Source organism: Chanos chanos, chromosome 3, assembly GCF_902362185.1.
Source record: "Chanos chanos chromosome 3, fChaCha1.1, whole genome shotgun sequence".
Taxonomy (NCBI): Eukaryota; Metazoa; Chordata; class Actinopteri; order Gonorynchiformes; family Chanidae; genus Chanos; species Chanos chanos.
Window position 1 is genome coordinate 44,963,058 of NC_044497.1, and position 17,218 is coordinate 44,980,275.

At 41.5% G+C, this 17,218-nt stretch overlaps 1 protein-coding gene across 2 annotated transcripts in view; it reads right to left on the minus strand.

Annotated features, from left to right (window-relative positions):
• ap3b1a (adaptor related protein complex 3 subunit beta 1a) overlaps positions 1–17,218 on the minus strand; it is a 62,231-nt gene that overhangs the window by 9,770 nt on the left and 35,243 nt on the right. For both annotated transcript variants that reach the window (XM_030768875.1, XM_030768876.1), the window contains 6 exons: positions 15,988–16,150; positions 14,717–14,765; positions 14,283–14,386; positions 7,395–7,623; positions 5,828–5,912; positions 3,548–3,645 (listed from right to left, as the gene is read on the minus strand). In XM_030768875.1, the coding sequence (XP_030624735.1) occupies positions 3,548–3,645; positions 5,828–5,912; positions 7,395–7,623; positions 14,283–14,386; positions 14,717–14,765; positions 15,988–16,150 (728 nt within the window). The remainder of the gene's footprint in view (positions 1–3,547; positions 3,646–5,827; positions 5,913–7,394; positions 7,624–14,282; positions 14,387–14,716; positions 14,766–15,987; positions 16,151–17,218) is intronic.

A 17,218-nucleotide genomic window follows, 5' to 3' on the forward strand; every position in this document is an offset into this window, starting at 1 on the left:
TAGTCTACCCTAAAAAAAGAACCCATGACTAACACATCGTGTTACTTCACATCTAGTCTACCCTAAAAAAAGAACCCATGACTAACACATTGTGTTATTTCACATCTAGTCTACCCTAAAAAAAGAACCCATGACTAACACATCGTGTTATTTCACATCTAGTCTATCCTAAAAAAAGAAGTCTCAAAAACCTTTTTCCACGCACACATGAAGTGCGTGTGTGTGTGTGTGTGTGTGTGTGTGTGAGCGCAAGCGAGTGCATCTTCGGGGCATCTTCATATGCAGTTAAATGGGAGAGCGGAGGGGGTTAAAAAAACATCCATTTGTAGTAGAGAGATGTTCTTTCAGTGTGGAGGGAGAGCACTGTTTCTGATTAAGATTAATATAAGCAGAAGGACATAAAGGCTGCATTGTAAATGAAGAGGCAGACTTAGTGAATAGCCATTGCCGTCCCACAAAACACACAGGCACATTTCCTTAACAAGGCCCTTCACAGAGGTCCAACAAGGCTTAATTCCCTCAAACACAGCAAAATGAAAATGGCATGTTTCTCTGTCTCTCGGAGAGCGAGAAAGAAGGAATGAATGACGTCCGTCCTCAGGAAAAAAAAAAAAAAAACAGAAAAAAAAAAAAACACCCACACGTACATACACAACCGCAGGCCACTTCAGGGTGAGTTTTAACTCAAGGGGTACGAGAAATAGAGAGCCTGTTCTAAGAACGCGGAGCTCGGCAAACGTCTAAAACACACACATAAACGTAGAACAGGGTTCTCGTGAGTGCTCACTTAGGGCTTAAACACTGGCCATTAAGCTCCACTGAAAAGCAAATGGAGAATAAATGAATGCAACAGCGCTTATGCTAAAAGCCTTTGCTGCCATGGCCCAATTAAGAATGAAATGATTGCACTATAAAAAGCATAGCACTTCCTGTTCCTCTTGTGTAAATAGAGGGGCAGTTGACGCTCAAGAGAGGAAGCAGCCGTTGACATGTATTTACATCCCTCCATTCTGCTCATTAACTGTGTGCGTGTGCGTGTGTGTGCGTGCATGTGTGTGTATGTGTGGGTGGGTGGTGGCGTGTGTGTGTGTGTGTGCATGCGTGTGCGCGCAGGCGTGCGTTTCTCTCAGAAAGGGGTACGGGTGCTTTAAAAAGACAAGGCAGGAATCCACTCAACTTAAATTAAAAATCAAACCTAGTGTTTCTTTGTAAGATCACACAGTTCATTATGGTTGGCTAATACACAAATGTAAAGCACCATAGCATCCTAATGGGTGCAAAGCATGTTTAACCAAGCTCCGCTTTCTTTTTATTCCATTCTATTTTCCTCCGCACCGCCTTTCTTTTTTTTCCCTCTCCTCTCTCTCTCTTTTTTTTTTTTTTTTTTTTTTCCTTAAATCGCTGTTGGCAATTTGTAGCATCAAGGATGGCTGTATAAACTCAATCAGGATTCATTTAACTGCAGGAGTAGCACTTCAGCACAGCAGGGTGCTAAGTGCCTTGTATTGTCTCTATGGCTAAAAGGCAAGAGAGATGACTTGGAGAGCCAAAAGCACTAAAATTAATAAGCATAAAATACAAATGCTTAACACGGTTAAACGACCTAAAAAAAAACTATAAAACTAAAAGGCAATTATTTTATTCAGTGCCAAGATTAAATGGGATTATTAATTGGTACAGGCAATGTAGCAGGGCAACCTAGGGGCCAGCTTTTGCTCTTTTAAGGACCCTGGTGGTCATAAGACCACAGTAAGGTCCACTCTAGTTTAAAACTGGAAGCTCATGATGCTCTATTCCAGAATATTCCATCAAAAATAGGAAGACATCATTCTGAAAATGTAAATTAAGTGTCTTTATCACACTATGGTCCATGATCATTAGGTGACCAGTTAAATGGTATATCAGTTGCGTTTGTGTTAGACCATATTTAAGAGGTGCCATCCATCAGTTTGTGAAGGAAGCAGCTGAGACATGGGCCAAAAAGTTCACTGTGGTCTCCACAGCTCTGGGTACCCATAAGGCTTCACTGGAGTATACAGGAGGGGTGCAGAGAGATTTTAGGACAAGTGCGAGCATGGAATATTTGCCTGTCCATTCCTCTCATATCAAAAGGCAGATTCAGAGAGACAAGTGAGTGAGTGTGCGAGTGTGTGTGAGTGTGTATGTGTGTGTCACACTAGAGCCTGGGGAGAATGAAGCCTATGCGTTTACACATATTTCACATAAACAAATTTAAATGTAAACTGCTTTATTTGGACGTGGCTCTCTGCTCTATTTCACATCTATACACGGCTGCCACATTCACTCAGCCTGCTCATCAACCACACCACAGGGGTGTGTGTGTGTGTGTGTGTGCGCGTGTGTGTAGTAACCCTCAGACTGGGTGGGGTGGAGGGAGGTGTGACTGGTCTCAGTGGACCCGACCAGGACCGGCCCAAACGTTGCTGTGCTCATGGTTCTGTGTGAATGAACAGAGGAGCAACTAAGCAAACCAGGTCTGATCAGAACATGCAGCGTCCAGGGACATACAGAGTAATATGAGTCACCTATACACGACCCAGAGGAGACAGGGCGGCAGGCCTGTGTGTGTGTGCATGTGTGTGTGTGTGTGTGTGTGTGTGTGTGAATGCATGCTCTCACTGTTCTCTGTGGTTCAGCAGCAATGGTGTTGGGTCCAAGTGCCTTGACAGTGTAGACATCTTGCCTTGTTTTTAGTAGATGTTCATTTTGCAAAGTCTTTTGAAGACCAGATTAGCCCAAGTTTACAGCATACACTAAGCCATTTAGAAAAAGTCAAACCAACAAAGTGACAAATGACTAGAATGTGAGGAAAATTCAAGGCAAATGAAAGACTGTCTCCCTTGTTCTCCACTCGAGTTAGAAAACCAGATATGGTATTCAGTCTGACTTTTCACTAAATGTCCAGCACTGTTAGGAATGAACACAAATTATTTCATTCCACAGCATAATCATTTACTGAATACACAGCCTATCTGTTCATTAGGTTTTTATTTATTATTTAGGTTTATTTCATTAGGTTTTTCATCAATTATTTAGGTGTTCATGTGCAGTTTTGTTCTGCTGGGATTTTTCACCAAAGTTTAAGCTTGAGTCCTTAAAGGAGATATTTAGCCTAAACTGAGGTAACATACCACAGTGTTTGGGACTTTTTGGACAATGGAGAAATATTTTACACTCCTGAACACTGGAGTAAGATATTAGTAATATATGAGCCTGCTTTGTAATATATAACCCAGTCCTGTTATCATTGATTAGCTGTATGAATGGGGCATTATATGATTTCTTTTGAATAAGTTACTACAATACAGCTCAAGTTAATGTGGTGCTTAATATAATCTTGATGTCACTGACTTGTGATTAAATAAGGCATCCACATATATCATACATTTACATAAGCATGAAACGCGTAGCAAATCTTTACATTAAAGATTGTGATACTGCATCACAGTATTTTGACATCACTCTCTGTTATTGTCATAACAGCACGCATTTCTCATTAGCATTAGCACACAGCGCTCAGTCTGACCTTGTTCATTGCTGAAGTCCTTTTCACTCATGGTGACGGGTAGAAATAGCTCCCCCACTGCAGGATGAATGGATACACTAAACTGGTCTTCTTTAGTACTGTGGGATACACAAACACACAACACAACAAAATCATCATCTTGACACATACGCAGACGCATGCTCGCGCACACGCACACACAAATCACACTCAACATTTGATGTCTCCAATACATCAATTTCAAAAGTCATGACAGTTGTGGAAAGCGTTGTTATAAAAGGAAGCTACAGGGATGATTTTTATTCCAAAAATTTCTGTAAATGGTTTAAGTCATGATTGTGTTGCACAAACTGTTCTGTTCTGTAAAGTTCAGTCCTGATTAACTCTCATTCCTCTGTCTGGCTTAGTGCATACACACACTCACACACGCACACACGCACGCACGCACACACACACACACACACACACACACACACACACACACAGTTGTGATTGGCACTTTTGGACTTGATTGATCCCACCCTGCCTTCATTAGGCCCATTCCTCTTTGTCCCAAAGCAGTTTTCTGATAACGTTATCGATCGCCTGTGCCATCAATGGCTTTTCATTCTGTGCTTTGGAACAGGCCAATTATCACATTCCAAAAGGATTAATCGCATTTGAAGCTATGGCAGGGGGCATGTTGGGGAGAAAAGAAACTAAAACAAACAGGTTGGTACAGAGAGGAGAGAGAGAGGGGTATAAAGGACAGAGAGAGAAAGAGAGTGCATATTAAAATGCCACCAACAAATACAACATACACAACATGAAGAATGTTGATAAACATCAGAGCAAAAGGTTAAACTCCAAGCAAGAGACTGCAGAGTTCAATTTAATTCATTACAAGGAGGACGGAGAGGGTGAAAGACACAAGGGGAAAAAGACGGGAGAAAAGAATAGGAGGTTAAAAAGAAAAGATGTTTAATGGAGTAGACAGCAAAAGAACGGAAAGATAAAGAGACTGACTGTTAAGGAAAATTCAGTCAAAGATGTAAAAAGAATAAAGAATAAGTGTTTTGGGGCCTTTGAGAAAAGTGCACACTCCTTTTTTTTTTTTCTTATCTCTTTCTTTGTTTGTGGTCTTGAGCTATGGTTGCACTGTCTGTTCCACATGTGACCCCTGCCACCCACCCAAGTCAGCTCTGTCATTGAGTTCTCATTGGCCTGGTCATTAGAAATAATCCCAGTATAATGTCCTCTGCACTGCTATTTATGGTGATGGTATTCATAGTACCATTTCACCATATTGATCAAGGGCAAGCCGCAGTAATTGAAAAAAGAAAAAACAATTACAAGGTATGTAGTGCAAAATAATCATTCCAAATTAGATTATTAAAAAAACCTAAACGCGGTATCATTACCGCTAAGCAACAGAGGTAATCATTTCTAGCGTTTTAAATGAATGACTTTTTCTGTTCACCTACTGGATCTCTTGTATGTTTCCATCTGGATGTTGTGTATGTCATGACAATCAAAATGAATGGTGTTTTTTTGGATTAGGAACCAGTCATGGGTTTTCACAGGGATTGATGTTTTGAATTTTTAGCTGCGGACGGAAGCACTTTCTTCATTAGAAAGTCGTGGCAAAAATTTTGCCAATTTAACTTACAGGGAGAACTCGTCACTTAGAACCGGTAACAAAGCAGAAGATGAGTGAACATAATACTAATATCCCCTTCGGTTCTCAAAGCTACAGTTAAAACATCCTCTGCTTTCCCTGATACATTCCCCTCCACAGTTTTCTTCCCAGTTTCGACTGTCCTATGATCTGACCTCTGCTGAGTGTCCCCCTTCACAGGGCCAGCAGTTCTCTCTCAGACCCCTGGTCTTATATGGGAAATGGTGCACAGCTGAGACGTGAATGCTTAATCTCAGCGGTAGGACAAGCCTCTGCACTGTGTCATTTTTGAATGTTGACAAATACCCAGGGTGTACGCAAACACACTCAGGGAGCTAATCCAGCAGACACAATGCCCTCGATTTTTTGGGGAAACCTCCCAAAAACAAAAGGAGCAGATAAAAATGTAGCCTGGAGTAATCCTGCAGTGGAGCCGACAGTGACGTGAAAAGAGCTCCATAAATATAAGCCCAAAGAGCACCTAAAAACAACTTTCTTATGATTTTTGAATATAGTGTTTTTTTAAATTGTAGCGGTGGAATTGATCTTAAAGGACAGACTTTCAGCAGAAGAATGTGAAATTTGACAGGAGGAGGTCTTTAAGGAGACAGGTCACAGAGATCAAATAGGTTACAACTCCTTACCAGAGCTGGAAACTGGCAGCTTGTGTGGAGTCATTGAAGTCAATGCCCATGGACACAGTGATGGACGCCTCTGGCTCCAGTCGCTCTGAGTGTGTGTGTGAGAGACCGAGAGAGAGAGAGAGAGAGAGAGAGAGAGAGAGAGAGAGAGAGAGAGAGAGAGAGAGAAGGAGAGACAGGGTCTTTAGAGTGGAACAGACAGGCACCTGGGTGACTAGTGTTTTCTACTTGAGAAAGCAAGGCCAGCACGTATGAGAAATCCAGCTTTCAATCTCATTTCACATAGCAAGGGATCCAGAGAAAATATCACGTTTTTATAACTCCACGCTTATCAGAGAGACAGAGCGAGAGGGAGAGAGTGTCAGAGACAGAGACACAGAGGGGATGAGTATGACAGGAGGACAAATGGATGAGATGAAAGGCTATAGAGAGAGGAAAAGAAAGGGACAGACAAGGGTGCGAGGTACAAACTTTTTCCCTGCCCTATAAAAGTACTATGTTCTCTCTCTCTCTCTCTCTCTGTCTTTGTCTCTCTCTCTCGTTCTCTCTTTTTTTCAAGCACAGAGAATGATTCTATGCCAGATCACATCTCACACAGAATAGAGACTAGTGTAAGATCTCTAATACGCAGCACTCCAAACCAGACAAAGGGTCAAATTTAATCAAACTGTCACGGAGCCATGATTACAACAGAGAGAATTTTGGCACCTTGGAGTGGCATGAAAGAAAGCCTATGAGCACCTTGTCCTGTCAAACAGCATCATTTCAACAAAAGAAACTGCTGAAACCAGGTTTGACTCTTTGATATGTTTTATGACATCGACAGTCATGCTTTCAATTATTTAGCTTAATGAAATTCATCAGAGCAGCCGCAATCTGAGTCTAAGAGTAAGTTACTACCAAAATTTGGCCAACTCCCCTTTTCCACTCACACATATAGGTCTAGCAAATCACCCTGCTCTAAATCAGGAGAATGTGTTTGAATGGTAAGCATCACAGCAGGACACATGCCTGGTTTTCTGTGTGATTACTGGTTAACGTATCATTTCAATCTTTGTCTGCGTGTCTTCTACATTAGCAAAGCTTTGGAGAATGAGGACAAAAAGAGAGAAAAGAGAGGTATGCATTGTGTTGGCAGGTTGAAGTAGTTGGACTGATCAATACTGTGCCTGGAGTGAGATTGGTTGGATTAATATGAATAATCTGAGGGGTGTGTGAAGAGGGAGAAGGGTGACTATTGGTAACCCTACACAGTACAGGGTGAATAGCTATCTCACCAAAAACTCCAAACATACGGAGAGAAACATATGCCACAGTCACATGTATAACAGAACCTACATTCATATTAGTATTCTGAATATTTTTTTTTTTTATCACTTTTATTAAATTTATTGTCTTTGTCTAACCGGTGGGTGGGGCTGTTAAATTCATCAACTGACACAAGCAGTCTAACACAGTGGTTTAGTTCATAAGTGCCAGTTGGTGAAAGTGGTTGTTCAATGTACAGAGCGAATCCCTCCATGGTTTGTCTGCTCATCGGTACACTGCTAGACAGGGTTGTTAAACTCACCAACGGGGTTGAAGCGGTGGATTTTTTGACCGGTGGTCGTCTTCTCTGTGATGTGAATGTCTTCCAGCGCGTGGTCAGCGTTGTTGGTCAGTGTGAGCTGGACGGAGACCATGCTGTTGCCATAGATACAGGGTTGCCGGGGGAAATGGTACTGTGCCGTCAGCCCTTTACCGGTCATGCGGTGGAGCAGTTCATGAGATTTCACTGGGACAAACACTGGAGAACTGACCTGGAGGGAAACAGAGAAAGTGTGTCAGATAAAACGTACACGCTCACACCGCTCTTCAGCGAACAGAAACAGAAATGACAACATATATATATAAAAACACAAAGGAAGATTAAAAAAAAAAGAAACTGATAATGCAGGGCTCACATTAACATACAAACGCATCCTCACAGATATAGGGCAATTCAAGAGAACGAGTAATGGCACACAAACATACACACATACACACACACACACACACACACACCAGACTTTCAAACCCAGGGCACAGAGGAAATGAGACAGAGTAGTATGCAGACAGCCGTAATGTGTGAAATGAGCAGAAATGCACATACATAACACTATGGTAGGGACCTCGCAAATACACACACACACACACATACACAAAAACCCCCTCTCTTAACATTTTCCTCCATCTCTCCACAAAAGGACAATTTGGACCAATCTCTCCACACGCTGGACGTATTAGTGAGGAGTGGGCAAGCAGAGACTACAGAAAGAGGCAGACAAAACCTGCTTTAAATGAATGAAAATACAAGTTCACCGAAAGCCAAAACTCCCCTTCTGCCTCTTATTATTCAAAGCTTTTAGCTTTTCAACCAGGGACCATTCTTTTTAGCATACCCTAAAGAAGCAGAGTAGGCACATGAAGGACGGGGAGAGGAGACTCGACGGCTAATTCCCGCCGGCGATGGACAGTAATGCTGTGTTGTTTTATATCTTGTACATTAGTGTTAATATATTTAAAGGCTGGTTTTTGGAGTGCCTAAAGGAGCAGTCATAGGGGGAGAGACTGACAATGGAAAACAGTGACTGATGTTTGCCATTTTTGGGGGCACCTGAGTGTGCGTGCATGGCCTGATGCCTTCATGGAAGTGCAGTCATCTTTCCAGAACATATTCACAAATTCAGATCCATTCAAATGTGTGAACATACACCCGTGACCATGCACTCAATAGCACACGGGGTTACCCATGCATGAAAAGACACACACACACACACACACACACACACGAAGATGTATCTGCATGAGCACAGTTTGTTTAACCAGTGAATCTGCACACATTTATTACTGATCACACAGGAAACATTCTTCAGACCATTTAGTTAAATTAACTTTAAAAATGGGCACAAAATTAAACATCCCTATTCCAACACAAACACACATTCATATACACAGTGGGAAGTAATCTGGTGTAAATAAATGAAAGTGTTTACAGCAAAAGACGAAAATGATAAAACTCCATGTCACTGATAATCCAGCGAATAAACACTCCGTCAAATCCCTACAAGTGAATGCAGCAAAGCCATCTGAATGCAGACGGTTCAGGGCAGAAATCTCTTCCACTGCTGTAAGTGACACAAAATATGTACAGAAAGAGAAAGATATAGGGTAGCTCAGTGTGTGTGTGTGTGTGTGTGTGTGTGTCCATGCATGCATATGTGAACTATGAAACTGAAACAGGACTTAAAACAGATCCAAAAAGTTGTCACTTGCACATTAGACAAATATCACATCACTGCAATAAATAGCGTTTTTTCCTCTGTATGTCACTGAAATGTATTAATTTCATATTAATGCATATGTTCTTTCCTTATCTACTCTAAGGGCTGGACAGAGGCCAAAGAGGAGGTCTGTTTTGAGCATTCAGAATGAAAAACAGCAGGCCCATGACTCGAGCTATTAACAACCACGGATAAATAAACATATTACTCTGCATTGTGGCACACATGGCAGCTGGGTGTATATTTGTGGCTGTCTTTTTGGACAGGATGTCTGGCCATAAATGTTTGTCATCTCCAAACACCCTAGATTTACCTTAGAGAGAAATGTCTGTAAGTGTCACCATGCTCAAGGTCTGAGACAGACACACACACACACACACGCGTGCGCACGCACACGCACACACTACCACCACATTTCTCAAGGTCTGACCAGTCTAGAGAGCCCAGAGCACACAGCCTATCATCACCAATATATAACAGCACCACCCCCCCACCCCCGTCACCCAGACACACGCACACGCACACACACACACACACACACACACACACACGGCTGAGTCCAAGCCCTGCAAGGCAGCCCTTAAGTGTAAATAACAAGAAGAGCAGGCAGGTAACCTTGACTCCTCTGTCAAACACACTATCAACCCTCCTTGTACATTTTTTTTGGTGTCTGTCTCTCTCTCTCTCTCTCTCTCTCTCTCTGAGATGCTGCGGTCCTACTGACAGTGAAGGGGGAAGTTGATTGAGAGGCTCCATTACAGATCAGCTTAAAGGAAGCTCATGAGATGGATGACGTTAACGCAGTCACCTTCAGAGAGCCCGAACGAACAAACGCCCCAGACCAGCATCCTTTCTGTCAAATGACCTGAGAAACCTGCTGACAGGCTCAAAATGCACCGCAACAACAGAGTTCAATCCAAACCCTCATTTATGGAGAAAGGCTGAACAGAGAGAGCGGTGTATTAAAAATCTATTTCTATTTCTCTTTCAAATGTAATTCATTTGTGCTTTTTGGATTGTGTGACGTACTGTAAAGGCATTGCAGTAGCTTGTGCGTGTGTAAGTGTGTGTCAGAGAGAGAGAGAGAGAGAGAGGGAGAGCTTAAGTGTGTTTGTGTTTTGAGGTTTGATTGATTGCGGTAGATCTGTGTAGTTGCTCTGAGATCAATAGAGTGATTTGTTGATAAGTGTGAAGGAACGTACCCCTTTACTGTGGCCTACTGTTCCTTTTTTTTTGTAAATGGTATGTGCTGCACTCTATACTGTCATTTGGTTCATGCAATAAAAGGCCACCGTCTGACATACACGTGCAGGAAAATACTAATGACGTTGGATTCCACTTTCCAAATGACAATGGTAATATCCTAGTAAAGGTGACCTTTATTATAGTGAGAGCGTACGCTTTTGTCTCCCATGGCCCTCTGTGGTGTGCATGCATGTGTGTATGTGAGAGAGAGAGAGAATGTGTAAATACACCACGTTTATGCATCCTGCATGTGTTTGTGTGAGTCTCCCTATGCCTCCTGTGAGTGTTTGTATGAGTCTGCCGGTGTAGTCTTTGCACTGTTTATTCTAAAGACACATCACACAGAAGAAGCAGGATGCAACACATCCAGAAGCAGAGAGAGAGAAAAAGGATGGAGGAATGTAATGACTGGTTAAGTAGAAAGATAACATGAAACACGCTCACAAAAATCTATTAAGTGCAATGGTGCTGACTGTGACAAAAGGAAGTACTACAACCAAAAAGACAAAACAGGTCTCACCTAATTTATACAGTTCACGCTGTAAGGAACAAACCAGAGAGAAAATCACACACCCAAAATCCCTGCAAGAGCTCTATGTCTGCAGCTGTTTTCTATATGAGCAACCGTGTGTGTGTGTGTGTGTATGAGTGTGTCTGTAAGACGTGTGAGTATATACATGTGAGGTAAGTAAATATGTAAGAGTGAGCGTGTGAAGGAAAGAATGCTTCTGTGTATGCATGTATATGTGTGTGTGTGTATGCATGAGAGTGAGGTGTGTGTGTGTGTGTGTATGCAAGTGTGTGAGGTATGTGTCTGTCTGTGTGTGTCTGTGTGTGTGTGCCTGTGTATGTATGAGTGTGAGGTGTGTGTGTGTGTGTGTGTATGCATGAGTGTGAGGTATGTGTCTGTCTGTGTGTGTGTGCCTGTGTATGTATGAGTGTGAGGTGTGTGTGTGTGTGTGCGCGCGTGAGTGGTTGCTTTTGATTGACAGCTGCGGTGGCGCAGGGGGCAGAACCCCACTGCATTTCTGTGGGGCTGCTGAGTCATAATGAGGGCTGAACTGAGCGCGCTCAGAGGCGTTGAGGTCAGGGAGGTGCCGGTGGCCGTCTGATAGGCACCAAATGAACAAATTATGACGCGTTCCCTCTCTCCGTGATGGGGTCAAACGCCTGTGCCCCCCGATGACAGTTCAATTTCCCCCCAAACGTCCCCCAATCGCCACAGCCTAATTATGAATGAAAAGTTATCAGCCAGACCCCACCCGAATGGTGTGATCTTGAAGATGGAGAGAGACAGAGAGAGAGGGGGGGGGGAGAGGAGTGACTTTAAACAGTATTTCTGAAAAGATACTAATGTCAAAATGTTATTAGAATTCCTGCCCAAATCGCCTACAGGAAGACACACACACACACACACACAAAGACCCTCAACCTTGTGAATCTGAATATTTCTGAAAACCATACAGTAATTTGTCAGGAAAGAAAAGAGAGAAAGGAAAAAGAGCAAGACACTCATCTGTGAAAAGACAGTACACAAAAATACACACACACACACACACACACACACACACAAAACACACAGAAAGAGCAGGTTTCAGATGCAAGACAAATGACGGTGTGTGTTTTGTTGGTGTCTGTCCAAACATATTAATTCATATACTGGTGCATGTTTCTGTACATTTAAGTGTGAGTCCATCTACAATTGTACATTCTTCAATGAGTAAGAGTTTCTGCACATCAGTGGTGTGCGTCTTAGTGTATCTGCATGTGTGATCGAGATGAGGGTTTACTCAATGTGACTAAGATTACAAAGGTCTGTAATGTATTTATGCATAGAATTGACTTTAAATCAGCCTGCTCTCTCTCTCTCTCTCTCTTTCTCTTTCTCTCTCTCTATTTTCAGCCCTTATTTGAGGTTCTGATTACTCTCTGCCCTGGAGAATCGTGGGTAGTATTCTAATGCCCTGTGACTAACAGCAAACACCCCGCCTCTGAAGGGCCTGTCAATCAAACTCTCAAACATCCCACAGTAATATGGGTAACCCAGGTAACCCTGGCATGACGGACAGGCGTAGAATAAGCCTCTGCAAAGACGAAATGTGAACATATGGGAAGATAAATGAATTTGAAAAGTTTTGCAGTTGTGTAGATGTTGTGAAGACATACGTGACTGGGAGTCTACACAAACATGTGATGGAGAATGAAACAGTATGGAGACTATTCTTTCCCATGAAGGAATCAGGACAGAGGGTTGGAGAAACTCAATGAGAGATGAGTAACCTGTGGACATGTGGCATTTAAAAAGTACAGCCAGGCCAAAAAGGTTTTAATGCATATCAAATACATATGAACGAAGCTTGTATTGACCTTACGACTTCAAATGACGCTGTGGCCATTTTAAGACTGCTGAGAAAATGATTCCAGACAGATTAGTTGTTGATTATTTCTATCTGCTTTTCTTATTCCCTGGTTGTCTGAGAGCTTCGGATAACAAAGACTGACATTTCCACAGCAAAAAACTCTGATTGACAGGCAAATTTACAAGGTAATTTTGAAGAGTGCTCAATGTCACGTTAACATGAGCTTTCTGAACATGAGCAGAATCGGCAAATTAAGATAAAGATTTGGAGAAAACCTGATGCCATTTAACATGTCTATAAATGGATAAATAGATTCAATAGATATGTAGATTACAGACAGACAGACAGACAGATAGATAGATAGATAGATAGATAGATAGATAGATAGATAGATAGATAGATAGATAGATAGATAGATAGATGGCCTTGTGAAACACAATAGTCTTTATTTTACATAGGGATCAGATTGTGACTATGGGACTGTGTGTGAGTCAATAGTGAAAGGGGAAACAGAGAAACAGAGCTAGTGTTCGATGAGAAATGACCCCTGAAGCTCAATTTTAACCCCCCTCCCAACCTTGGCACACATTTCTCACGGGAGAAGAAAGAGCCGTCAGCGAGAGAAAGGTCAACAATCACACACACTGACTTCTCGAAGACACCAGGGAAACACTGACTGACTGGAGGAGAAGAAGAAGAGGAGATGAGAGAAACAATAGCAATTGAGATCTAGCAAGATGGAGGGATGAAGAAAGTGAGGGAAGGGTTTAATAGATACAGACAGAGAGAAAAGATGACAAGAACTAGAGAGAACACAAGAAGAGGAGAAGAAGGGGAAATGACCAGTACCTGCCTGTGGGGGGAAAAGAAATAGGCCGAGCAGTAGACAAAAGGTCAGCTAAGAACACAAAGAGCCTGACGAGGATTTCCAAATAAAGAGAACAGCAGTCATCTTTACTATAGCCTACATCGGAAAAATACCAAAAATTCAGCACAGATTCATCATAAAACTCTCTCAAGAGATGGGTGATAATTCAGGAGGGCAACAAAGGCATGTTTTTACGTGAAGGGAAGGTTGCTGCAGACCTGCTGTTGATTGGACAGAACTGGAACACAGCCTTTGTGATGTCATCCAGACTAAGGCACGTAATATGGTTGAACTAGTCAATACATACACGTTAAATCAAAGGTACATGTCTACTAGACATAAACAATGGACATTATGGTGATACAAAGCCTGAAAGCCAAGATCCAAAAGAAGAAAAAGTGGCTGATAGACAGTTAAAATCACAGAAATACAGATAGACACATAGTAGTCAGACAGGAAGACAGACAGAAAGAGAGAAAGAAAGGAAAAATGCAGACAGAGAGTACGGACAGAGAGAGAGACAGACAGACAGTGTGGCGAATGTGAATGAGGCAGGCAGAGAGACAGACAAATTTGTCTGCTTGGTCAATGAGGGGTTGGAGAGAGAGGCAGACATACAGGCTAACCTGAATCGTTAATGAGGTGAGAGAGAGAGAGTCAGTCTTACAGACAGACAGGCTAACCTGTATGGTTGGTGAGGTGTTGGAGAGAGATAGCCCATCCAGATCAGATAGTAGGCTGGGAGACAGGATTGAAGTCTTGGGTGCAGTCACAGGCGCTGGAGAGACTATGAAAGGAGAGTGATATGTGTATGAAAATCAAAGTGTCACGTATACACATACAAACCATCTCACTCTCGCTGACTGTCATCTTAGTGCTTATGGAACATGGACACAGAAGATATTTCATCAGTTATGAACAGGTACGGCTGCAGACACATGCGTCTCACATTAGGAAACATGTTTGAAAGTGAGGTTAATCAATGTTTTTGTAGTCAACAAGCAGCTATGTTTACTATATAACATAATGAAAACCTCTTGTCATTTATCTCACCTGCTGTCTATACTGTATCTAAATAAATATAGCCTTTGAAAAACTGCCAAATGAGGAAACTCACAGTCATCTAGATCCAGCAGAGAAATCTCCTTCTGAGGCTTCTCCTCTACCTAGAAGAAAAATAATTATTTCAGTTTTAATGTTGCTATTAGACGATGACCAGAAGAGATGGGAACTTTTACAAAATTGGCTACATAAAGACTACAGGATCATATTTAGTGGAGGTAAACACTCATTTAAAATGCTAAGTAAAAATAACTTAGCATTTAAAGTTATGTCATGAAAGTGTCGGGGCATATTGTTCAGTAGAGAGCGTATATGCCACGGAAGAGAATGAATAAATAAGGTGCTGACGTCTATCACACGACACCTACATCCAGAAGACTAGAGAAGAATAAGGACAATAATAATGACTAATATATCATGACTGATACATGACAATGGATTTTTGAAGGAAAAAAATCCTTAGTTTTTAAAAATTGATGAATTGATTTTTCAGTTGTTTTTCATGTGTCAGTCTTTGAGGGCTAAAATCACATCTGGACTTACTATTATTATTATTGGGCTGACAAAAGCACTTTCATTGATATTACTCTCTACTATTACTGCTAATCTAAGAAGAAAAGTGGGAATTACATGTAATTCTGAATATGCAACATAATTATAAAATATGTGGGTAACAGTGCCCTACTGAGGCTCTGAGGAAATTTGTTAGGAAGTGCAATGTTAACCTCAGTGAGGGTCATTACTGAAACGTGACGTGTACTGCCTCTGTGAGGAGAAATGCGTACAGAACACATTGAGAAGAGCAATAGAGTTATGTTTGGCTTTTCAACAGTGAAGGATGCAAAAATCAAATATACAGGATCAAATGTGACAAAGTGCACCTTTGAGTGATACCAACATGTGTATGATCACCTCTCCAACCTGCTCTAATGTTTTTCCCTCTCTTTTTCCCTTTGATTCTCGTTCTCTCTTTCCATCCAAACCCTTGTCTCTCTCCCGGTGTGTGTGTGTGTGTGTGTAATTGTGATTTGGTTCTCTATGTGACAGTGAGGTGGCACAGATGACTGTGACAGGATGATGTCATATACATGTGATCACTGTGGTATTACACTCAGTGATGTAAGGCTATGCAGGCATGTTAGAGAAGCAAACTATCAGCATGATTGCCATCAAAGGACACAGAATTAGGGAAAAAACTCACAGATTAAGGAAAAGCGTTTAGTGTGTGTCAGTGTGTGTGTGTGTGTGTCTGTATTGATTAGAGACACCAAACAAAGACTTCGCACACATAAACAGACACATATGAGCACACGTACACATCACTACCTTTTTCACAGGTTTAGTCTTGACTGTCTTCTTCTGTTCGGTGCCAGAATCGGAGTCTGTGTCCGGTTCTGATTCAGAGTCGGATTCCGACCCAGATGAGCTCTCTCCGGGGGAACTGCTTTCCGATTCAGCACCTTTACCATTGTCCCCTTCCTCTGAGTCACTGAGACAGACAGACAAAGAGAGTGAGACAGAGAGGAAGAGAAAGATCAGGGACTGAACAATAGTGTTTAAATTTGTCTTTGAGTATGAATATGTGTGCATGTATATATATATATATATATATATATATATATATATATATATATATGTGTGTGTGTGTGTGTGTGTGTGTGCGTGTGCGCATGTGCCTGTCTGTTTACATGTGAGAAACTAACTTTTCTCATGTTTTTCTGTCTTGCTGTAAAATCAACACTTTGCACAGGTTTACTTTTTCACACGTATCTATTAACAGTTGAGGCGCTAACATCATATAATATGAAATTATCACCAGTACTCAGGTTCTCTCTCTTCACAGTAGAGTCACCAGCATGTTGAACAGATCAAATGTGGGTTCCTCCGGAACATTCTGTGCTATTTTTGTAACACTTTGGTGAAACTGTATGCCTTGAAGTCATAACCTCAATAAACCAAGCAAAAATCAATTTCTGAAGTTGGCCTGGCTTTCTCTGAAGTGGCATGCGTAGCTACACTGAAAAGATAACATTTTCATATAATATAATTACACAGCTGTTTCAAGCTGGTGCTGCTGTACGAGGGGTAATTACCAGCAAGATATCATGACCAGCTCTGTAAGTCCAGTCTAGTCTAATGACATTCGGCAAAAGACAGGTTAATTCTATGTATTTTTGTAGCTACAATGTAATTACATCATTTGACAAAGATTTTTAAGATAACAAGGAATCATATATCTTAAATTCCCAGCAGTCCTGGCTCTCGATCAGTGCCTCTATCTGTATGCTCCGTCAAGTTTTTCCGCTGCTTTTTTTGTCTTCTGAAAAATGTTTTTAGGCACTGAACACAAAAAGGGATCTTAGAACATCACTAGAGGGATTTGCAGACAAAGAAATAAATATTCCATAAAAAGATCAATACTCAATTGCATCAAGCAAAGGTGTAAAAATCAATAAAATAAATCGTTTTTGCATAAAATCATTTTTTAAAAAAATTCTTAATTCTCCTGAGAAGCTGGGAAATGCATTCCCATCCTTTGACTAGACAGCACAGTCAC